At 46.9% G+C, this 25,633-nt stretch overlaps 1 protein-coding gene across 4 annotated transcripts in view; it reads right to left on the bottom strand.

Annotated features, from left to right (window-relative positions):
* Positions 1-3,736: 3,736 nt before the first annotated feature.
* The window catches only part of OTUD4 (OTU deubiquitinase 4), a 75,497-nt gene continuing 53,600 nt past the window's right edge, over positions 3,737-25,633 (bottom strand). For all 4 annotated transcript variants that reach the window (XM_078600879.1, XM_078600878.1, XM_078600880.1 and 1 more), the window contains 6 exons: positions 20,182-20,463; positions 16,550-16,780; positions 15,778-16,291; positions 13,715-13,801; positions 12,881-12,921; positions 3,737-10,462 (listed from right to left, as the gene is read on the bottom strand). In XM_078600879.1, the coding sequence (XP_078457005.1) occupies positions 9,122-10,462; positions 12,881-12,921; positions 13,715-13,801; positions 15,778-16,291; positions 16,550-16,780; positions 20,182-20,463 (2,496 nt within the window). In that variant the 3' untranslated portion in view covers positions 3,737-9,121. The remainder of the gene's footprint in view (positions 10,463-12,880; positions 12,922-13,714; positions 13,802-15,777; positions 16,292-16,549; positions 16,781-20,181; positions 20,464-25,633) is intronic.

Here is a 25,633-nt window from a genome sequence, read left to right as displayed (position 1 = left end):
CGCGCGCCCCCCCGCCCCGCCCCGCCCCTAATTGCCTACCTACCACATTAACATAATGTCTCATTAATTAACAAACAAAGCATGTATTAATTTTGTCGCGGATTAATTGTATCCTATTGCAGAGCGACTCCGCTCTCTGCCCCACAAAGTGGTTCCGGTTTGCGAGCTCCCACGACGTAAAACCGAACGTTGCAACGTTATAAAGGGAATATATTTCCTATTTTGATTTTAAGCTTTCGTGACTGCAGGGATTCATATTCTTGGTTCTTTCGGTAAAGTCACGTAGAAGGGAAATAATAAAATATTGTTTTATATTTTTATTATTTCCCTTCTACGTGACTGTACCGAAAGAACCAAGAATATATTGTCATTGTAGTGCGTATTTAATGTGGTGCTGCACTCTGATGTTGTAGGAGAAAACATTTATTAAAAAGTCTATTTAATCAAGTAGAACGTGTTGTTTATATTAATTTAAAGTTGCGCATTTTGATGTGACGTCACATTTCTCACCCCCCCCCCCTCGTCACACATCGTCACAAATGTCTGACCCCCACCCCCCCCCAGGTGCGTGACGTCATTTATGGACGGCCCCCAAGTGAGAGACTAACTTTTTGAAGCTGTTAACATACATTTGGTATCATGTTACAGTGTATTATCCTGGGGTGGTTTCTTCATTAGGGCGATTGGGCGACGCACCACCAATGTCATTCAACCACAGAGTCACGCTAGCCGTCACTGTGCCTCTGGATATAGTCCAATCAGCGTCATGCTACGTTCTGTGGAGTACCGCCTCTTTTTGGGCGATTTCAGTCCGGCTGAGAATCGCCCCGAGTGGCCCCATAGACTTACATTCAAAGATGTTTTTTTTCGAACGGGGGGCGCTGCAATGCATTCTCTATGGCTTCCGGGAGGGCTCGCACTAACGTGCTTACGTCATCATACGTAAGCACGTTTCATCCAACAATATTATTTGTCGCCACCTAGTGGAATCTTTAATAAAAGAAACTTGAGTGGTTTGTTTTAATAGTGAGTATAGAAACAAACAAGATGTATTGTAAGAGTCACTTTTTTTTTCATTAATATTAAAGAAGTGAAGTTGCCTTTACATGCTTAAGCTGTTAATTTATCCATTGCATGGGTGGACCTTATCCTTATCAATCATCCAGACATTTGCCCCCCCTGAGAGATTTTGCAGGAGCCGCCACTGGTATTATCCGTTCTTTTTCCATTGAAAACGATAGTCGCATATAAGTGTTTAAACAAATGTTGAAGCACCCGGTATGTGAGAGAATGCACTGACAGAGCACGTGGGAAGACTGCCCGAGCCAGTGGGGGGTGGCATGTGCCCCACCCCCCCCCCCCCCCAATGATCCGATCTAAGTCCCAAATTTCGATCGGATCATTAGGGTTTATTAGTAATAAATCGGCATTTTGCGACCCCCACTGCCACTGTGTAGCATATTATTATGTGCCAGGGACTCTATGAGATGATAGGGCAATTGTCTGAGTCCATAATTGGCAATGAGTAACGGCAAAGCGGTTATAAGTGACTCAGAATTGTGCGCAGTTGCGTCTACAGGACACGACTTACCTGAAGGCATCAACACCTTCAGCGAGCGCGATGCCGATCACACAACGCGGTTCGAAATCGACCCTCGATCGGTGGCTGGGCCATCGCCGCACACGCGTCGAATAAAAAGCAAGGGCCAAGTCCTTACTTACTAACAACTCCTCTATCATTTTTCATTGCTGGAGGGGTTGCCCCCCCCACCTACCTGAAAATCCTGGCTCTGCCATTGCGTGGAAAGCCCAATGCCTCCCAGGGTATGGGGTTTTCACCAAAATGCCACAAAAGATACACACGTACACAGCTCGATAATTACGCGAACGTTGTAACACTGACCGTAATTATTTCCTTGCCACACGCAAGAAATGGTTTCGGGACAGCGTCTTAAACTTCCCCAAATGTTGATAAGCAACATCTCGCGTTTTATGTTGTTTCAAACTGATGCATGCGGATTGGCGTAACTTATTTTGTGGCAATTATGTACCTATTCCCCTAATTTATATTGGTAGCAATTCTGGCTTACCCCAAATTATTTGGCGTATTCCGAGCCCGGATTTGAGTTGCAATAAAAACAAACACAAAGGTTTTACCTGGAGATCAACAGAGTCCTTTAAACCAACTGAATCACTGCCAGTTTCCCTTGCTTTATCCGAGTTCGGTTTATGTGCGTGTGTGTATATACATATGTCGTTAACCTAATTCTACTCAAAATTCGCTATATGCGTTTTGAATTCACTCATATGCGGTCGGCCGTGGGACATCATTGTTGTGGACTGTTTGCGCTATAGGGAGCGGTGTGTAGTAAAAATCGCCACTGGAGACAAAGGTGGCCGGGCGTGGTGCTGGCCACCCACCCCCTCGTGTTGCCACTCGCTAACAAGACTAGCCCCAACAGTCTGTTCAGGATATACGTGGGATCTGTCTGCGCTACCCCGCAGGCAGCCGTCTCATGCGGGTTTGCTTCTCGCGCCCCTTCTTTGGTATTCATCTACCAGATAAAGCGAGGGAAATCTGTAATAAGCTTTCCAATATTACTCTCGTTTTAACACTCTCTCGTGTACTTGACTGTGGGATACACCCAGGACCCTGCATACTTGTCATTGGAGCTTCAGGCCAAGATGCAATCATTTGTCTAATGAGCCACCAGGTTGCACCAAACTTAAAGCACTTACCGTGTGGTGTGCCTGCGACGACATTCACTTGAGCCAAAAAGGGCCGCTTTAGTGTCCTCATGCTGACTTGGGTCTCAGAAAAAAAACCATCCCTCCGAACACGACGGGTCTTTTCAACTCATGTTATGGGTTCTAACGGTTTAAACAATTTGAGCAGCTGAATGTGTCCAGCCTTGCCTCCTCCACCGGTTTAGATTTCACGCAATGACGACCAAATTTCGACATTGTGGACACTGCCGATGAGGCGGCTGCGTGACGCAGTGGTAATCATCCCTCGATGCCCGAATTGGGGTTTTGTGTGCAATGTGTATGTTCTCCCGCTGTTCGGCATGCGTTTACCCTGGTTTACGCCCATAGCGAAAAGCAACGCACAATGTAACTGGTATTGGCCCCACGTGCCGATGCCGAAAGATTGCCCGCAAATTATTAAATCGGGATTACACAAAGCAGCATCGCCCCTACTTCAAAAACGTGGTCGGACCCCTTAAAATTAGTTGAGACTCGGTGAAGCTTTCATGGTTAAACACGTTTCAAAATAAACAAGTGTCAATTTGCCACAGCAGAATACACAATTTATATTTTCAAGATGGAATATTTTTGGGACAGTGTTATAGGAAACTTAAAAAAAATACAATTTAAAACGCATTCTTCTGATATTCCTATATGTCACTATCCTTGTATAATACACTTCATGCCATACAATAATGATGCCAAATTGCAAATTGGTGGATTTAGCCCACGATGCATTTGCTCGTGGCACATTGGAGAAAGTGAAGGATTGTGGGTAGACGTCAGGGTATGTTAGGTGGCAGAGACAGGCACTGAATAGCCACCGTCAAAAGCCTACTCTGCACAAATTCCCTGCTCCTGCGGGAATATGCTAAATGTAAAGACTTGTGGATGGGGGCATTGTATGCACTGTATTTTGAACTTATTTCACACCGTATGCACCCAACCGTGCTAATCGGAGGCACTGATGTAGAAAACACACACAAAATGCGCGCACGAAGCTTTTATTTAACGCGTATAATAAGGCAATGCTCGGATACAAAACGGGTCAACCTCACAGCCCTGCTTTCCCACCCGCCCTTACACAGATGTCCGCACATCACCTGCCTTCACGGCATTGTACAAGCGTACAATCATCGCGTACCGAGAAATGTCATCACCTGTGGCCCAAACACAGCAACGATGGGGGAGGTTTCAGTGGGCTATCTGACAGGATTAAAAGAAATACGGAGCTTTGAAAGCCATACAGGGGGCATGAATAAGATCTGTGGCCAAACAACACACATTTTCTAACCAAGAATTGCATCTCCATAAGGCTTCTTAAGTTGTTTTTAGGACCCCCCCCCCCCCCCCAGTGATTAAACAAATGAATGAAGTTTTCCCAAATAAAATGTGAACTCATTAATCTTCTGATGCAGTGCTATCATTTAACGGCAACTTAATATTTTTTCAGGTATAGAAATATTCTTGAATTGTACGCGCCACACAAATGTTTCAAATTAACATTGACAATGTGAAGTGTCATGTTTGTTACGTTATTTACCTCCATACAAAAGAAACACACAATTATTACCTTAAGTAAAGGGATCATACTTTAATTTATTTAAATCACAAAAACGTTAACGTCAATTTAAAACAATGCGTGGCGAGCAAGTCCTTATTTGTACCTTTCCACCAAAATGTATCCCAATTGTGCTATTGGCCGTGCACCCATCTTGCCCTGGACACGTGACTTCTCAGAAAACTCCTAAAAAAAATTGCAAGTGGCCGTTTCATCCTGGACACTTACAACCTCTGCTGTGAGATAATTATAATATAATCGAATGAGGCAAAACAAGTTAAATTGCCCGTGCTTTAATGGATTAAAATCAAGTGCAAAATCTAGTTCTATTAAGTTTGTGTAGAATTATTGGTGATTCGGCTGAGAACATCAGCATTGCACACGAGATAGCCGATCTTAATCACAGCTGCCTAGATTCGAACCCAGGATGTGAGCAGTGCTAGCTTTGCACTTTGACCTCTGAACCACCTGCCTAACTCAGACAGGTAATTCTTATAAAACCCCCACTGTTTCAGACAGTTGCTAAATTTAACATGGGTTCGGACCACGAATTGTCAGGTTAATTTACACTCCTTAGCATATACTAATTTTCACCTCCCACAGTGACCCAAAGACTCAACACATTTCAACTCGGGCGCACTGCATATTTTTTTTGGTTCCATTAAGTCCTATTTCCTCATGAGGTTCCAAGGTTAAAAAATGCATGTCGTTAATTGTTGTCCAGTATGGATTTCTGTTTCCCCAGTCAATGCCATTAAAGGTTTGGACGTGTATATACATGCATGTATTCGCACTCGCAAAGGGCTTGTTGTTTTTCCTATTTTCTCCTGCTGGGCATATTGCCAGTGAAATCCGCAGGTCATTGGTAAGCCTTTTAATGTAACAATACCAAGTAACTTTTTTCTGAAAGCACTTTTTTTTTTGCTTCAATCTTTGTATCATGGCATACTTCCCTCAAGCAAGACGGTCGCGTCATTTATATATACGATTGCAATTATTTTCAAAAGGTGTGTGGGCCCTCCACTCCTGTGCTGTAACCATCTAATGGTCATGGCTTATTTGGAAGAGGTGCAAGATCCAAGCTACGGCAACAAAGAAGCCAATTTGAGGCCAAAAACTTCGTTTGAGAAATAACAGTTTTACAGCCATCATTTGAACGAATATAAAACTGTATAATTTACTGTATTTTATATTATGTAGAGGTTATTTTGCACCGTGCATAGCTAACCATGCTAATAAATGGGATAAGAGGTGACATTTTTTTTTTAAATCGAAGAATGGTATGGAATTAAATCACAAAATTCCAATGGATGAACTTTAGTATACGATGCTCATTCGTTAAATCACTCAAATCAAACACATTTCACAAATGGCCTCTCGTCCCCACATCGTAAATAATTAGGCGTCAGAAATAGTTTGCTAACCATTCACCCCACAGAGCGATTCGACTGTCACACTTTCAGGTTGTGATATAATTCAGGGATCTGTTCCAAGTTGTTAATTTCCATATCGTTTGTATTTTCTCATTTGAAAAGAAAAATCACAATTTCACTCATTTACACAGTACTCAATGCAACTTTTGCAAACCGTTTTGAGTGTCATTTGCACGGATCGTAGATCGATTTTTACACGCATGATGCCACGTGTGCATCGTGAGCCCACCAAACGACTATTAACCGATGCGTCGTTACACGCCTGGTCAGATATCTGACTGCACACCACGACGTGTGCAAGCTAGATCCAGTCATGGTTGGGGCAAGTAGCCATGATACGGTTTGTTGAACGTCACGGTTGAAGTGGGGTGGAGACGTCTGTAGCCATTTTGGTACGCATTGCTTTGACGCCAATACAAATATCAAACACACAGACCCTTGAGAGCTTTGGCAATCGCATTTCCGCTTGTATTCATATAGGCACAGGCGACGTAATACATTTAAACGTGATAAGAAAATAGTTTTTTGTTTGTTTTTACTTTAAATCGCATATTACGCGTTTCTGTTTTTTTGTCAACCCTATCCCCCCCCCCCCCAACCCGCACGCACGCACATGGAACAAAAAAAGACGACGACGGGTTTTGGGGTAAATTCTCTTCGACAAAATCTACGCACACGCAATGAAAAAAGACGTTCACTTTTGCGTCGAGCTTTTCTTCCAACAGTAGCAGTGGCATATAAAGTGAGGATGAATGAACCCAAGGACAGAACGGTGTGTTGCAATACCATCCCAATCTGAAATTGAAAGTAAGGAATTATATCCCATACAGCTGGCTCTCGCAGTCTTCTTCCTGCCAGGAAGAGCATTGCATTTTCCACAAATGATTTGCCAGTGTGTGAGAATGCCAGTGATACCGTCTGATACCAACAGAACCCTTGCCTAACTCAGGAGTTAAAACCACCAGATTGCCAATTCCGGCCACGTGTTCATTCCTTTGTAAACGTACGGCAGCCAACCCAGTGAACATGGGCAGGAGGGAGATGGATCGTAGCATGGCGAGACCTTGAGGCATGGTGATAATGTGGGCAGGCCTTCCATGGCTGTCGATGATGAATGAAAATTACCAATGTCATTTCGAAAAAATATTCCTGCGTACGATTCTGCACAAACCATTTTTGTAAAATCACTTGTTAATTGCCGAGCAGAATCGAGATTGGCTTTGTGGTGAGTACAGTTGCGGGTGACGAATTACGAGACGTCAGACGAAGAGAGCAGAACAATGGTGTGAAATAAGAACGCTGACAACCCCTCACCCATGAAGATAGACCGCCACTGCACTGTTGGTGGTACTGTTTAAATGCATAGTTCTGCAGCTTTCCTTCTTTGTATGCCAATGTAAAACCTTCCAGACCAAGGAGAGGGATTTTAGCCGCATCCTGTCTCAGCATTTCTTTTAACTCGCAGGAATAAGCTCCTGCAGGCAAAATTTCTACGAATGGCAAGTCGGTAAAAGCGGACAGTTGGCTTAGTGCCACGTGTCCCCTTTTCCACTTTGTGCTTCAAAAAAACGGCCGATAGCGCATTTAACCGGGCAGTGAATTATCCCATAGATGCACCAAACAGCTCGCGGGCATATTCTCCCCAAGGCCCGAATTGGGAGGTGGAGAAAAACTATCTTTGGGCCGATATGCCGCATCCAGGCCGCCCTTCGCAAAGTGCGGAACAACAAAATTGGACACCAAAGCACTACGCGCTTGTCAATTACATTAGCACCAGTTTTCATTGTTGTCTGTCAGTTGACATTTCATCTGTTCTGCTGCTGATACACGAGTTCAGGCTGTACTTTAACCACCAAAAAAGCAATCGTGTTGACTCAAAACTTCAGTAGGTAAAAAAAGCTGCAAAGCACAGCGCCCGTTTGACTTCATCTGCATTATGCATACCGTCGAGTAATGTACTGTCCAGTATTTGTAGTTTCCTTCTGTAATTATTCACCCCTTTCTGCGGCATGATTATTGATGTGTGGACAGTCAACGAGAACCCCCTGAAATCTGGAAGGTTTGACATCACATTTGTCTACAAGGCCTTCCCTAGATTGATTGCAACACAAGAACCCCGACTAGGTATTTGAAATCCGCCAACGTAAGGCGATTTCGACGTCCTCCGCTTAAAGATTACACGACATACTGTGAAAAAAAAAAGAAGAAAACATTTTAATTCTTATTATTAAAATATCAGTACAAAACGGATAAAATCGCTCGAAGGATAAATTTTCCCCTTACTCCCGGCGCCGGTAAGAACGTTTCTAAACGGTAAAAACACGACCGCGTGTGCGTGTCATGGCGCGTCAATTATGATTTTCATCAAACTGTCAAGAAATACGAGCATTCTGTTGCGTCGGCATTTAATATTTCATTTTTATTTTTTAAAGAAAGGGAAGAAAAAAAATAATCAGGAATTAAACTAAGCAGAGAAAATATCGACGCTCGTTCGCTAACGACCCAGAGAAAAGACCTTCTCAAGGTCCAGTGAGTTGTACTGAACTCTGCTTGGTGAACACAATAACCCACATCATCTTCTCAATTTTCCAGCAATGTATCCCTCTTATTGCGCCATTTATTGCGACACAAATAATCGAATTCGTTATGATAACGCAAGCATCAATGGCTGCCGGTGTGACAACTACAAATAACATCAGGAACACAATTTGCGCGTACTAAATTTTGGATGTTTTAAAATGTAAATTAGCACTGGGTATCGGTTTTGAATTTGTGTTTACTTTCTAGATTAATAACAATGTTAAAACAGAAGAATACATACGAAATGCGGTACAAGCTGCTATGCTAGTTGCCTTTTCCAACTAAAAATATAAACTCATTCAGACCCAATTTACTCACTTCAACCTCTCGAATGCACAACATGTGAGCCTTTCATTGGCTGAACATTAGCAGGCCTTGTGAACACAATTACCCGAGGGCATTGTCCATTTCCTCCACTTATTATTCTAATTTGTGGATTTCATTAAATGTGAGACGATGTGTAACTTTCACAATCTTTTTCCTCTCTGCTTTGTACTACAGCTAATTTCAGCATGATTAGCTAACCGCGCACCTCTCGGTTTTAGTTTATTTTCCGCTGCGTTTTTTTACGCCGAACGCATTTAACGATATTTTCACGCTAACGTTACGAAAACATTTTAATGAAAAAAAAATCTAAAAAAAAAAAGCCAAGCAAACAAAACGGTGCGATTTGACATCAGCTCTTCAGAAATGTTTCTTCGCGTTTCCCACCCCCCCCCCCTAACCCCTCCGTATATACGCGCGTCACCGTGTGGCGTCACCCCTGCCCCCCCACTCGCCCACCCACCCTCGCCAAAAATTACATCGCCGGGTTGTTCTCAAATCCCGGCTGCCCTCGTGGGTCTAATGGCCGGCTGCCTTCGGTCTGTGGCAAACGGACAAACTGGTAGCCGTAGCCCCACACCTGAAAGCCATTGCCTCCGCCCGCGGTGTAGGGGCCGGTGCTCATCGGCGGAGCCGCTCCCCCATCCCTCACCGCCCGCTGCATCGCTTCGGCCCGCACCTGGCTCGCGCCGCCCGGGTCGGCGTAGCACTCCAGCCCGCCCCGATACCACTGGTCTCCGGCAAACTGCGACCCCTCGCCCCTAACCCGCGCACCGCTGCCCACGATACCCTGTGGCGCCGGCGCCGGCGGCGGCATCCTGGGGACGCCGAACTCCAGGCCGTGCTGCTGCGCGTGGTGGCCGTGCGCTACGCCCATCGCAAAGTAGTTTGGGCTCGGTCGGAAGTCGGCGCTGTTCGAGGCGAGCGCCATATCCGCCTGCGCCGTCTGGAACGGCGGGAACGGAGGGCCCACGCCGCCGTCAGCGAAACTGACGGGGCACGGGCCGAATGGCGGCGGCGGCAGCGGCGGCGGGGGCGGCACAGAAGCGCCGCCCCCGCCGGGTTGCGGGTCCGAGAAGTGGGGCGGCGGTGGCGGCGGCGGCACGCTCAGCAGCCCCATGCCGGCCTGCGACGTGAGGCTGCGCACGTCCATGGGGAAGCCCATGGCCACGCCGGACGTGTTCACCTTGCCCTGCTGCTCGCCGCCGCCGCCATCGAACAGGGACTGCGCCTTGCAGCCCTGCGACGGGAAGTCGGGTGGGCCGCCCACCGCTCCTCCCTGCATGTGGTTGAGCCAGGAGGACACGCCGTACGCGCTGCCGCCCGGCCCGCCGTCACCCTGAGCCCCGCCGGCCCCACCGCCGCCGCTGCCCCACGCCCCTCGAAAGTGAGCCTGCGCGCCGCTCGTTGCGTTAAACATGGAGCCCGCCTCCATACCATTGGCAAAGGCATCGCCGCCGGAGCCATCTTGCTCCTTGAGCTGATCGCCCACCGCGCCGTTGTTGAGGGGCCAGCCGCCCCCGCCGCCGCCGCCGCCGCCGCCGCCACTTCCAACGGCTTGAGGGGGCGGCCACTCCTTGGCGGCGTCGGGCACGTGGGAGGCAGTGCCGGGGGACGCCGCCCACACGTCCAGCGAGTCGCCGTTGTGGCTGTTCGCCGGGTTGGACTGCGCGGATGGCCAGCTCACGTCGCCCGCCGGGAAGTAGCGCGACTGCTGCGGGGAGGGCGTGAGGCCATAGGAGGCCGGAGGGTACACGGACGTCCAGGGCCCCGGCAGAGACTGGTAGGGGCCCAGCCAGCGTGCCTGCGCAAACGCCTGGAGCACAAATGGTGGAGGTGGATGAGAATAATAGTTAGTTATTGATAGTCCAAGTGTGGTTGTGCTCTAGGTCTGATCAAAAGTTACCCAAACCAACCGCAGCTTAAAATGAGCAATGCACAGTGCTATCTCTGTTAGTCTCCTGAAAATGCAGCACTGCGTGTAAATCGTAGCCCATCTGAATGTAAAGTGATACTCATTTTATCGACTACTCCACAGGGATGATGGTATGTGATCTCGCAAACATTCTATTTTGAGTTGAGCCATGTGACTTGCCAATGAGGTGTTTACCAGCCATTGCGCAAATAAGCATTTATAGTTGGAAAGTGTTCAGAGGAAGGTCAGCAACAAGTTTTACTCTTAGATGTTTTCACTATGACACGAACATACACATCGACCCACTTTCCTAAATAAAGTTATCAATGCTTCATTGACCAAAAACATTTCACCGATAACCACCAATACACACAACGTATGAAAACATTCGCGCACGTTTGAAAATGTTCCAAATCACTAAGAATTGGAATACATTTCTTTATATCTAAGCGAGGTTTCAATAAGTGTGTGATGGCATGCATGCCATTACACCGGTTTTTTTTTGTTCCCATTGCTACTTGCTTCATTGCTGTACTTTGTTTTTTGGTGACTCAAGTCACTCTTGCAAATGAGGCTATCCTGGTCTCTTGAGTTCTCGTCTGTCGAGACAAAATGAACTTGAAACTTGAGCACGGGTGCAGATTTATCTGAATTCTTGTAAAACAAAACTAAGCAAACCTGCATATCTACTTTTCCAAAGCATATTTGAAAAAATGTATGAATAAGATTCAACAATAAATAGAAGCCACAGGCATGCAACAATGCATTAATGCATTGACTGCAATAGATTCAGTGACAATATGTGCATCAAATCGTGCATGTAAAGATTTACTATTTACAATTAGTGAAAATTATATTGGTAGAGGTATCACAGTCGTTAGCGCACTGAATGATGAGCACAGTAACATCAGTGGCGAGTGAGATCCTCCCTTAAACCAACCCATACTGACGAGCATGTTGAAGTATGGTAAACAGCCCATTGCTAGCACGGCATGGGCAGAGATGCCTTCATCCAGCACTAGTTTGACATTTAGGATAATGGGAGTGAACAATCTGTGCAAACGAGGCAGAAAGCACGGGGGGGGGGGGAAACGATACGTGCCAATCGGAAAAACAATCGATCGTTCAAGCAAATCACGACCCAGATTTATGAAGATTCATCAAAGGGGTGGGTGGGGCGCGGGAGGTGGTAACGGCTGGAAGCCTAATAGAAGAGTCTGTGTCCTTGCGCTTGTAAGCCAGAGAGCCAAGTCTCTTTCTGTGCTTATTACACCCAGTACACACCTCCTTGTGTTGGAATTTATGGTTACCATGTGTTGCATTTCACACCAGATTCTATAAAAGTGGTTGATTGCCTTTGAAAGTATGAGCCACAGTTCCCAAAAAAAATGTGTTTTTAACTGGATACAATTATTGGTGTAAATTAATATTTTGTATACGTTAACAGCAATAAAATACTAAACACAAACACTGAGGTATGCTCACCATCTGGAATTAGTTTCTCCCCAGCTTGTATTGATTGGCTAGTTTCTCTCATAGCTTGCTACTGTGTAAAAGCCAATGCTAAAGGTGAGATTGGCAAGGGCTTATAAAAGTAATGTGTTAATATAAAAGCCTACGATAAATGCCAGGGGCCCCCTTCATGTAGACACAATTTTTTATTCAATGTTTTCATTAAACACAAAAATGTATTGAGCTGCCAAATAACATCAAACTGCTTTTGTTTTTCTTTTCAGCCCCAGTCTGCTTGGACCACGTAATGACGTGAAATTAAAGTGACATCACACATTTGTGGGTTTCTAATTAAGTGCTACTTATTTAATTAATCAAAACTAATATTGCTTGGAAAATGGATGGGATGCATAAAAAAAAGTATGTTTCCTTCCCAAAAAATGTACAAATGCATAAAGGATGAAGTACATTTAAAAAATAAATAATCCACATGTAAAGAGACGTAATCTAATTACGGAAAGGTCAAATCGAGAACAAACTAAAACCTACGCGCGTTCATCAAGCTACATGCCCCTCATCCCCTATGGGAGATGAGGCTGCAATGAGTTCCCTCCACTTCCGTACCAGTCGTTCAAGAGAAAAAAATATATATCAGTTTAAAAAACCCCATGTTACCCCGATACATTGGCCACCCATATAGCTACACCTCTACCCAACTACATCTGAATGTGTTGAACTGTACTTCTTCGCACCGCACAGAGAGATGACGCAAAGCACCCTCAAGACGTGCACACATTTCCCATTGCAACATCATGAATTGTGGCTTTGAACAAAATGAGTACCAAAATAATAATTTAAACGACTTACTTGAATTCCGTAATTGAAGAAAAATTGCAGAAGCCTCTGGTCTGCAAACACAAACGAAGGCACAAAAGGTTACATATATGTGCACTGTACGTAGCTAACCGTACTATTCGAAGGTGCGGGCAGAACGACAACAAACTAAGCGTGCTGTGCACAGCGCAGGCTGTACACGTGAACATGCGATGTAACGCCAATGTAAAGGTGCCTCTCATTGGGGCACAAAACTCTGCTCATTCAAATGCAAATACCGAGTTCATTCGGGATTCGTTACCAACAGTAAAAAAAACACAACACACGTTCCCATCACACAAACGTTTGCGTATAGTTATTTTGGAACAAACGCATGTCACTATTTTGGGGATAACTTCATTTCAAATTTGTTCCCATTAAAGTCAACCCAAGTCTCCCCGCACGAGTTTTAATATATGAATATTGGCCAATGAATTGTGATATTCACTGCAGACGAACTGGAGCAAACGCGTGCGCACACCAAAAAGATAACGCTCAGAACTCCACTGAGATTCGTCTGCCGCCTAACTTTCTGCAACCGTCCCTACGGGGCACCAACTCGTTTCCACAGCAGGTGGAAATCTGACATACAGCATCTACTTTATATTTATAGAGTGCCGTCACTCAAAGCGCCTGACATAGCTTACAAAACGGTGACAGAATGATTTAGGTGGGTACAAGGATTTAGTCATGAGTGACAGCGATAGCAGGGTACTTAGGGCTCCGTTCTATGACTGGGTAATTCAATGCCTGACCAGAGTAGACCCCCGAGAATGGCCTCAAGTGACTTTGCAGGGCAGAAAAAGGGCAGGACTACTGCTGCGTTACCTTCGGGTAGATCCCGGCCATCGGGGTCTTTGGAGTAGAGAGAAAGGGCATCGAACGGATCCGACAGAGACATGGACCCAGCCGCAGCTGTAATTACAAACAGGGCAAATCACACACCAGTCCCCTCTAACGTAAAGCTGGAGAACCCTCTTTTCCTTATCCAAAGTCGAATAGAACTTTAGTACATCAATATAGACTTGAGCAGTGTTCATCAATAACGTGATAAACAATACGCGTGTTGAACAAGTACACAGCATATCCATATTGATTATTATACTTTTACAGTCATATCCAGCCTGATGATACACCACCATCACTAAGAAATTTTGATTTACAACAGTGTTTCATTCTCATTCGCCATTCATCATACAGGCACCGTACATTTATTGTACAAGAACCGAGTTGGTTATCTCCCCCCCCCCCCTCATTGGCTCCTCTCTGCCTAGCACCCTATATAAAAACCCGTGTCTCTGAATAGCTCTCTTCATACGCTACAGCAATTTTACTGGAGCAGTTACACCTGATGATGGAGGCTTGTGTTGCTTTCGAAACGTCGTGAGTTAATTTATTTAAAATTTTTACCTAGGTGACTTTACCGAAAAAAACTAAGAGTATGAATCCTTGCAGTCACGAAAACTTCAAATCTAGAAGTACACAGTGGCAGTCACAGAAGTCACTGACAGCGGCGCTGAAAGTAGTGTCGTTGCCGAGGTTGACAATATTCCCCCTCTCTCGTGCCCGATTAGTGCGGCTAAGATGTTTGCGGAAACGGATAAAAAATCATCTGCGGTGCAATTCCAAGTGGTGGGCCTCTTGTGTCTGTGGGCCGTATGAAACACCGTGGTGGGACGGGTACGACAGCGCCTCCGGCCCGTAGGAACCCCAGCTCTGCTCTACGTGAAAACGGGGCTCACAGCTGCGATGCCGTGTCATCCAGCGACCATCACTGCTCGCAAAGCCACGTGTGTTATTCAGCTTTGGAGAGCCCAAGTGTGGCATCATGCGGTGCAACTGGCTGCTCGGGTTCATAGGTCGTTTAACAGTGGAAGAGTGCATTGTCGGCTCCCTTGAGATGAGGCTCACTGTGTAAGCCAACCCAGTGTAAATCAGAGCACATGGAATTTATCCATTAAAGAATTACTGAAAATATAAAAATAATTTACTGGGAAAATAAAATATATTTATTCGTCCGGGAAAATGGCCATTGGTCACGAAACTTTTATAATAATTTTTTAAAATATGTTTTGCACATCACGGCTAGAGTGGTGGTGTAGCCGTTAGTGTGATGCAGTATGATCCTGGTAATAAATAACAATGTCCTTTATTTATCAAGGAGTCAAGACTTTTCTTTTCAGACAAGTCATGCTTTTGGATGGTTGTCTAATTCCGTCTTAAATAATGTTTTTCATGCAGGAGCAAAATAGAATACGTGGAGACACAATACGCACACACGAGGGTAAACACCTAAAGGTCTGAATAAATTGTTTCACAAACCCATGTGCTGTGGTAATAACTTCCGGGAGTACGTGACGCAAGTTGATAGTTATTGAACTTGCTACTGGGCAAACAGCTGGCATTGGCCCAGCTGTTTGCCCAGGCCACCTCCTCAGTACACGACAAATATAAACTATTTTTTATCTTAAACGATTTGTAAAAACTAAAACTATTTTTATTTTACAGGTAAGGCCCACTGAGCTATATATCTCTTTTTCAGAAGCGGCCTGGCCACAAATGATAGCTCAACGCAGTGGCTTAACATGTGGAAATTAATATCAGCCAAATACTCTAAACGCTTGATGTTGATTCGAAATGTGGAGGAAAAAAACCTGGAGGACCCGGAGGAAAAATCCACGTGACCACGGGGAGAGAGAAAACACAAACTATAAATCTACAACAGGCGTGCGGGTCGGCATCAAACCCACGACTTCCTGTATACCATGCGAGGCAGTTAACATCTCGCCACACGAGGCTGGGAGCTTCTCACACACAATCTCAGCACAAGCCCCCAAATGTACCACCCCGGGAGGCGCGCGCCAACGCAGTCCCTGCGCAGGCGTCGTCACCTTGCGAGTCGAGCGACGCTTTCTGCCCCGACGCCATGCCGGCGATCGAGGTCCTGTCCTCTGCGCCGGCTGCACTCCGCTCCGACGCCCCCCCACCCCTGGCGGCGGCCAGCAGAGCTCCATTCTGCGCGGCGTCCCCCGACACCCCGGCAGGAGACGTGTTGCCGCCACCACCGGCCATTGCGGACGACTGGGACCCCACGCCGTCACCGCTCACCGACAGCGCCGAGGGGCTGAAGCCGTTGAGCGGCGTCGCCCGGTCCCGCTGGCCGCCGCCGCCGCCGCCTCCGCCGTCCGCGCTCGCCTGGGTCGAGAGCGAAAGGATCTTCTGGTGTCCGTGGAAGGGCGACGGGGGCCCCATGGCGGGGTGGCCGCCCAGCGCGGCGTGGTTGTAGGAGTGCAGTGGCGGTGGACCCGAGGATGAGTAAGGCCCGATCATGGCCGGGGACGAAGAGCTCATGGCGCCGGGCGTCGGGCACGGCGGGATGAGCGCCGCGATCGGAGCCAAGATGGCCTGAAACGACGGGAGGTACGTTTACCACGACGACTATGGGGGGGCTGCTCGCGGGCTAATGACGTCCTGCTAATACATCGCCCACTCCCAAACGTGCCGCGACGGCCGGAAGAGGTACTAACCAGCGGACAATAACTGAACGCGGGAACATTCTGCATGGCCGAAGGTGTACGTTTGCGTGTTGGGGTCGAGCGGGAGCGTAGCGGGTTAAAAGCCTGCTTAAAACCCAGCGGTGTAAATTAATCTTTGCGCAGTTACCTGGGAGGGCTTGACGGCCGAGGAGAGCACGGCCGGAGGGTGCAGCGCGGGCAGCGTGACTGCGAGGGGCGAGCACGCGTGGGTGGTCGAGCCGACCGCCACCGAGGGGCTCGAGCGGGGCCTGCTGATGGGCAGCGGTGTCGGCGCTACGGTGGGGCCGCCCGGGAGAGGAACGCCCATCCCTCCGCCGGGCAGCAACAGAGTGCGTGGCTGCGACACCGACATTGTAACCTTCAGAGCAAGGGGCGTCGAGGAGGAGGAGGAGGAAGAGACGGTGAGACGTGCGGGCAACGTCAAAGAGTTGGATTGCTGTACGAGCAGCGCTAAGGGGGTGCGGGAACATCTTCCTTACCGAGGGCCGCAGGTTCGGCGAGCAACACATTGACGGATGCCCTCGCAGTTACGATGAATGCAACATGCCCTCGCAGTCAAAAGCAGCGAGTCGAGTGCACCGAGGTCGAAAACATTCCCCTCTCATTTGAAAGGCTGTTCAGAAGTGGTAGTAGGGCTCGCGTGGCCGTCGGCCGTATGAAGTCAAGAGCTGCGTGCGTGCTGCGAGTCAGAGGTTTCCCACCCCTGCTAAACAAGTGGGAGGCTCTGCCCCCACTCCCGCCCCACGATTTTGTGAACTGTTGCAATTCAGGGCTGCGATTCAATTCAAGATTTTTTATTTTACATTATGGTGAATGGTAGCGCCTCCAGTGGCACACAGCTTGATCTTGAGAATAAGAGGTTAATGGGTGAATCGATGTTTCATTGCACCCAGTGTGCGCACTAACCGTTTCCACTAATGGTGCCGAGCCAGTGGTGAAAATTCCACATTTTTACGATGGGAACCAGCATGTTTCATAACCAAGTCGATCGTAGAATTATTTAAATCAGTGTTGCCATCAACATTTGTTTCCATAGTTCTTAGACCTACTATGGTATCGGTAATACAACATTCCTGGGGCAGGAACCAGCCCTCGATTAGTCTCAGCCTGTCCCTTGGTGCATCATTTAGCATTCCCAACACCTGTGCAACAGCCACATGGGCCGGTGCTCAGTCTGCCGACATCGTAAACGCAACATCGATGAGGCCTCGTCAACCACAACTGCGATTTGAACTGCCGACCTTGCTATCCGGGGGAATCAATGCATTACAGATGGATCATAAATCCGTGGATTAAAGCTCGAGATGCAGGGCTATGCGCCTTAGAAGTCAGGTGCTGGAATGGAATGCCAACCAGGCAGGACGCAAGCTGTTTTTGCTGTGGTTACGGGGAGGGGTTTTGCTTTTTATCGTCGGGGGCAGAATGGAAAACGAGCCGAACATTTTTTTTCCTCGTGAGTTGGGGGTGAGTGTCAGGTCAAGGGGGAAACTAAGATGTTTTCGTAACGGCGGGGTGAAGGGTTAGCACAATAAAGAGCGGCAGACAGTCTCCTGACGTTGGTTACAATGACGTTGGCAGCATGGAAAAAGCTTGAGGGAAAATGTTATCCGCACAGTCTCGTCTGAGTGAGCACCACATGCTGAAGCTTACTTACACACCATGGCCAAGTCCTCATTTAAGGCCGAGTTGATCTAAGCAAGCCCCAACACAGGTTGACACTTGCTGCCGATTGTGCCCCTGGTTCGGAATGGAACGCCATATTGCAGGAATATTCTTTGGGTCTTTCGGTAAAGTCACGTAGATAGGTTCAAAGAAACCAGGAAGAGGGGGATGACGAACGCTTGTGTTGCGATCGAAACGTCGTAGTTTTTTGTTATTTTTTGTTATTTTCTTTGAACCTATCTACGTGACTTTACCGAAAGACCGAAAGAACACGAATCCCTGCAGTTACGAAAGCTTTAAGTCAAAATTGAAGGAATGCTTCGTGCTAAATGAGAAAATGCTACGTGGGGGATCATTGTTTTCATGTTTGTCTTGTGTGTTTATCCCTGCGGTGCTCTCTTATGGGCTCTTCAAGATTGTGCGAGCCCATGAGAGTTGTTGTCCTTCCCCCCCCCGCACCTCTGATTAGCACAGTTGGCGACATACGGTGCGAAAGAAGTTCAACGTAATACATACTGCCCATAGACTCAACACTAGCCATAGACTCAACACTAGCCCATAGACTCAACACTACCCATAGACTCAACACTAGCCCATAGACTCAACACTACCCATAGACTCAACACTGCCCATAGACTCAACACTGCCCATAGACTCAACACTAGCCCATAGACTCAACACTACCCATAGACTCAACACTGCCCATAGACTCAACACTACCCATAGACTCAACACTGCCCATAGACTCAACACTGCCCATAGACTCAACACTGCCCATAGACTCAACACTACCCATAGACTCAACACTGCCCATAGACTCAACACTACCCATAGACTCAACACTACCCATAGACTCAACACTACCCATAGACTCAACACTGCCCATAGACTCAACACTACCCATAGACTCAACACTGCCCATAGACTCAACACTGCCCATAGACTCAACACTACCCATAGACTCAACACTGCCCATAGACTCAACACTACCCATAGACTCAACACTACCCATAGACTCAACACTGCCCATAGACTCAACACTACCCATAGACTCAACACTACTCATAGACTCAACACTGCCCATAGACTCAACACTGCCCATAGACTCAACACTACCCATAGACTCAACACTACCCATAGACTCAACACTGCCCATAGACTCAACACTACCCATAGACTCAACACTGCCCATAGACTAACACTATCCATAGACTCAACACTGCCCATAGACTAACACTATCCATAGACTCAACACTACCCATAGACTCAACACTGCCCATAGACTAACACTATCCATAGACTCAACACTACCCATAGACAAACACTACCCATAGACTCAACACTACCCATAGACTCAACACTATCCATAGACTCAACACTATCCATAGACTCAACACTGCCCATAGACTCAACACTACTCATAGACAAACACTGCCCATAGACTCAACACTACCCATAGACTCAACACTACTCATAGACAAACACTGCCCATAGACTCAACACTATCCATAGACTCAACACTACACATAGACTCAACACTACCCATAGACAAACACTGCCCATAGACTCAACACTATCCATAGACTCAACACTACCCATAGACTCAACACTACTCATAGACAAACACTGCCCATAGACTCAACACTATCCATAGACTCAACACAACCCATAGACTCAACACTACTCATAAACTCAACACTACCCATAGACTCAACACTGCCCATAGACTCAACACTGCCCATAGACAAACACTACCCATAAACTCAACACTACCCATAGACAAACACTACCCATAGACTCAACACTGCCCATAGATTCAAGACTGGAGAATTGGTTGAGGCTTACTCAGATAATTACAGGGCAATGTGTGGAGCAGTGGTGCACTATGGAGATGGGAGCCATGGAATCAGCTGGTGTGCAGGTGCAAGGTCGATCATTGCATTACAGGCACCTGCCATTAATTTACCAACCCTTCCGCTGTAAATGTGCGTCAATGCCTACTTTATTGAGGGCGACATTGACACACAACATGAAGATTGATCGATTGATTATCTTGGGAGCAGCCCCAGCAGGCAGCATCCTGCTCTAGAGGCCCACCTGCGGCGAGAGGTTGTGCAGCATGGAGCTAATGATGGACGTGGCGCTGTGACCAGGCATGGGCACAGGCCCGCCGAAGGAAGCCGGTCCTCCCCTCGTGCCTCCCACCGCGGCGGCGCCACCAACGCCGCCCCCTCCCAGCTGGCCGTCGGGCGGCATCTTGGCCGTCTTCAGGGCGTGGGCGAACGCGGGCTCCAGAACAGAGCCCTTGGGCTTGTGATCCGGCAAGCGCGTGCCGACTTGCGCCGAAGATGACAGCGTGGAGGAGTACACTCTGGCCGACTGCGCACGCGCACGCACAGGGAAGGGACAAAGAGGGCATTGTATGGATTTAGTACACCCGGAAAAGCCCCATCAACGTATGCCCCAACTCTTTTTATAGAGGGTCCTCCTAAATTCAGATGTTGAGCTCGTCCCCTTATTGAGCGTCATGTGGGAGGACGCCAGCAAAAAATTTGTCAAGCACACGCGCTTCCACACGGTTAGCTTCATTGCATTGCTCTACTGCCGTCTCCTGGGCAGTTCCCGGCCCAAGCCTGCAACATCCTTCCAAATACTAACCAAGCTCAACCATGCTTCAGAGATCTGATGGGATTCGGCACATTCTGGGAAGTTTTAGTCACAGGCACCAGTCTAACTGGCGTCTTTGGCCATCACGTGCGGTTCCCACTGGTGTCTTTGGCCACCGCTCAATAATTGTGAATTATGAAAGGCAAATTATGGTAGCCGTAAATTCTCGAGAGGCATTTTAAACAGCCCAAAGCAAGTCCTGTCCTCAAAACTATTTGCGCAGTAGGTGTGGGATGGTGCCCACGAATTTGTCACGACGCTCAACAGATTAAAACGTAAGCCAATTAAATCGTATAAACATCTGCGGAGCCGAAAGGTGCGATTTACAATATATATCGTTTCTCACCTGGGAGTCGTCAATTGTCAATGGGTTTGGGGAGGGGAGGGGGTGGGGGACAAAATTTCTGGCCGTGTCCCGAGAATCCAAAAAATTCCAAGGGATGTCACTCAGGAGCAGAGGTGGGACAAAGTCATTGTTATGCAAGTCCAAGTCGAGTCGCAAGTCATCAAATTCATGACTCGAGTCTGACTCGAGTCCAAGTCACATGACTCGAGTCCACACCTCTGCTCAGGAGTGCCAAAACTAAAACTTCTGCAGAGACCCAGCGAGCGTGGAGCGTATTGCTTCGGGCAGGGAACAAGCACATGCAGGGCGCCAAAAATGTGTTTTGTTCCTGAGTAGTAAGTGTTATTTCCTAATTGCTTATGCCTCAAAGGTACAGAAAATGGCTATTATTCCCCACAAACTTTGCTTTTGTGACCAGGACAGTGATATTTTGAAATGTACCTATTTTCAATGAGAAAACGTGTGCATTTGTGTAATTCCTTCACATAAAGCCCTCATCACAAAAGCAAAGTTTGTAGGGAATAACTGCCATTTTCTATACTTTTGAGGCATAAGCAATTAGAAAATAACACTTACTACCCAGGGACAGAAATCGTGTTACGTAGTGTATAATACACGTGCAGTGTGTGTGTGTAACCGCGATAGCTCACGAGGCCGGGTGGTACAAGAGGAACTTGCAATAGAATTATAGCTGAGGTCAGCTCTACCGATCATCCCAGTGCGGGTCAATAAAATTAGCACTACTGTGTGGGAAGTCACCAGCTGTTACTCCATGGAGAAAAATGCCCCCCCCCCCACCACCCCTGCCATGGGAATGCTACCCAGGGACAGAAATCGTGTTACGTAGTGTATAATACACGTGCAGTGTGTGTGTGTAACCGCGATAGCTCACGAGGCCGGGTGGTACAAGAGGAACTTGCAATAGAATTATAGCTGAGGTCAGCTCTACCGATCATCCCAGTGCGGGTCAATAAAATTAGCACTACTGCGTGGGAAGTCACCAGCTGTTACTCCATGGAGAAAAATGCCCCCCCCCCCACCACCCCTGCCATGGGAATGCGTAACTTCCACCACTGGCTTAAGTCAGTCAATAGATAATGAACACTGCGTCAATGTGTATCCGAGTCATATATGCAGGCTATTTCGATCATATATGCTAATGTAATAATATATATTTTAACATAGTAGAACCGAATTACCATACATCACCTTAAATTCAAGTACTGAAGTATTTTTTATTTTACCAGCTAAGGCCCCACTGAGCTACGTAGCTCCGTTTCAGAAACAACCTGGACATCACAAATGATAGCTCAACGAAGTGGCTTATCACGTGGAAATGCACAGCAGCCGAATACTCAAAACCAGTTTTCCTCAGATGTTCTAAACTTATCAGGATTCGAGTCTGGCCAGTTTATTGACAAGCGGATGCTTGCCAGCTGTTGTAGGTGTGGGGGCTACAAGGCGAATGCAAGAGATGGCAGTGCTGTGTGTCACCTCCTTTGTGGGTTCTATCTGCGGTTTTCTCCCACAGAAAGCCAAAGTTAATTTGATTGGAATTGGGCAAACAATGTAATTGAGGATTCTCCTGAAACAGAGGTCTTCAGACTCTTTCTACGGGTAAATGAGACCATTATCAAGTTAATATTTTCCATAATAGAGGTTTTTTGGTTAGATCGCGTAAATATATAAATGTGTCGTTAAAACCCGCCACCACCCGACACAGCCAACTAGTAAGGGTTGTCACGTAAACAGAACGTGCCAATTCGTCACTAGTACAGCACACCGGTTGTGTGTTGGAGAGCCAAGCCACAACATTTACAATCTGAGTACAACGTTTCGCCAGTAATTACAACCAGCTTCATCAGGCGACAGCCAGATTTGTGGAGAAGTCTTACTGTTTCGTTCCTTATATACAGGCGTAGATGTGTTGACCACGCAGCTGCGTTCTTGCACAATGTGGGGGGGGGCAACGACACATTTATATATTTACGCGATCTAACCCAAAATCCTCTATTATGGATGATATTGGTCGCGAAAGCCTACGTGTTAAAGTTTATATTTCTTTATAGGTTTCTTTAATACATATATATACGGGTTCTAGAGGCACTGAGTTGTATACAACTTATTTACAACATCAATGCCCTGACAGAAGGATAATTTAAATTAAATCAGCCGCTGTGGGTATTTTTCATGATTGGAAAATAAGCATCATTACATCAGCACATAATAGCGTAAACTTGGGAATTACGTCACTGCACTGCCAAACGTCCACTCCACTGGTTTTAATAAGAGTTATAACAATGTCCAACCCTGTCCATCCACTGCCGAATGAAGGCCGCCATACGCCACGTGCCGGAGGGGGTGGTTTGGCCACACATCACCACACAGGTTAGTAAGGCTTGGGCGAAGGAGGAGGGACCGTCCTGGATCAGTTCAGATATCACTCCCCACTGATTTTTAGCTGGAACTGGGAATCAAACTCAGGTCACTGGGTTCAAATTCAATCTTGATTTGAAGTTTTCGTGACTGCAGGAATCCATACTCTTTGGTTCTTTCGGTAAAGTCACGTAGGTAGAAAAATAAAATAAATCACGACGTTTCGATTGCAACACAAGCAATCTTCATCAGGTGTGACAACCACAGCAAGAAATAACTACTGAAGTGGGCGAGAGAGCTGCCGTCGCAAGAGGTTAACTACGTGACTTTACCGAAAGAACCAAAGAGTATGGGTTCATATTGTAGTGAGCAACCCACTCCACCATCGCTCTAACCCATAATGAGGGTAAGCCCTCAACGTCTCCAGAATCTTCAGGAGACTCGAGGCACCGAGGTATTGGGCCGGTTTTATACTCTCCACGACTACGCTCATGTTTATATTGCGTCACATATCAGAATTTCACGTCGAACTGAGGTCTATGGTTATAGGAAAGGGTCCTTACCTATGGAAAATCTGGCAGTTCACCAGGCCTGGCTGCCCTGACTGTGTCGAGGCCAGCCTAATAGACTCAACACTGCCCATAGACTCAACACTACCCATAGACTCAACACTACCCATAGACTCAACACTGCCCATAGACTTAACACTACCCATAGACTCAACACTACCCATAGACTCAACACTACCCATAGACTCAACACTGCCCATAGACTCAACACTACCCATAGACTCAACACTACCCATAGACTCAACACTGCCCATAGACTTAACACTACCCATAGACTAAGACTGCCCATAGACTCCACACTACCCATAGACTCAACACTGCCCATAGACTCAACACTGCCCATCGACTCAACACTACCCATAGACTCAACACTGCCCATAGCCTCAACACTGCCCATAGACTCAATACTGCCCATAGACTCAACACTGCCCATAGACTCAACACTACCCATAGACTCAACACTGCCCATAGACTCAACACTGCCCATAGACTCAACACTGCCCATAGACTCAACACTGCCCATAGACTCAACACTACCCATAGACTCAACACTGCCCATAGACTCAACACTACCCATAGCCTCAACACTACCCATAGCCTCAACACTACCCATAGCCTCAACACTGCCCATAGACTCAACACTACCCATAGCCTCAACACTGCCCATAGACTCAACACTACCCATAGCCTCAACACTACCCATAGACTCAACACTACCCATAGCCTCAACACTGCCCATAGACTCAACACTGCACCATAGACTAAGACTGCCCATAGACTCAACACTACCCATAGACTCAACACCACCCATAGCCTCAACACTGCCCATACACTCAACACTGCCCATAGACTCAACACTGCACATAGAGGCGACACTCCCCAGGGGGCCTCGAGGCTGATAGGATGTGTAAGAAATCAATTTTGGTGGTGCATGTTTTGCGCAGGAGAGCAAAACCGACGACAGGAAAAGGGGAAACCTGCCGCACACCATTTTATGATAATAAGTTGTGAGCCCACACGGGCCACTTCACAACCCATCTGCATGCGGCACAACCTTGTGGCCCGGTCAGTTTGAGACTCACAAATCTGTCTCAAATGAGTACCTGGTGCGGTGCGGTAACTATTGCCACTTGGGAGACAAATGTGGCCGGGCATGGTGCTGGCCACCCACCCCCGTGTGTGCCATTTCAGCCTTCATGGGTGCTGCTCGCTAACAGCACTTGCCCCAACAGTCTGGTAAGGCTATACGGGTGATCTTTGTCTTTTATACATACTTCACGACACACAATGCAGTCCTTCTATACATGGGAATGGAAATAGTCTAAAACACCACGATGTATTTTGGAATGTCTGCTAAATAAGACAGCATTTTAAAGAAGTCCCATGCGTACTATTTCCATAAGTTACTGAATACAAATTGCCGTTATTTGGTTTATACATATACATAGGCACGTAATGATTCACAACAGCTGTTACTTGACGAATCGTCATGATTCAATGTATCATTTTACAATAGGATCCACATCCTTTACATTTTGCTGTTGGATTTAAATCGTTTGCGTTAAGTCAAGAACTATTTTTTGGCTTAAAT

The sequence above is a fragment of the Lampetra planeri genome, chromosome 15 (assembly GCF_965212315.1).
Source record: "Lampetra planeri chromosome 15, kcLamPlan1.2.h2, whole genome shotgun sequence".
Taxonomy (NCBI): Eukaryota; Metazoa; Chordata; class Hyperoartia; order Petromyzontiformes; family Petromyzontidae; genus Lampetra; species Lampetra planeri.
The sequence above is the reverse complement of the archived record's forward strand: the minus strand, read 5'-3'. Positions and strand labels throughout refer to the sequence as shown.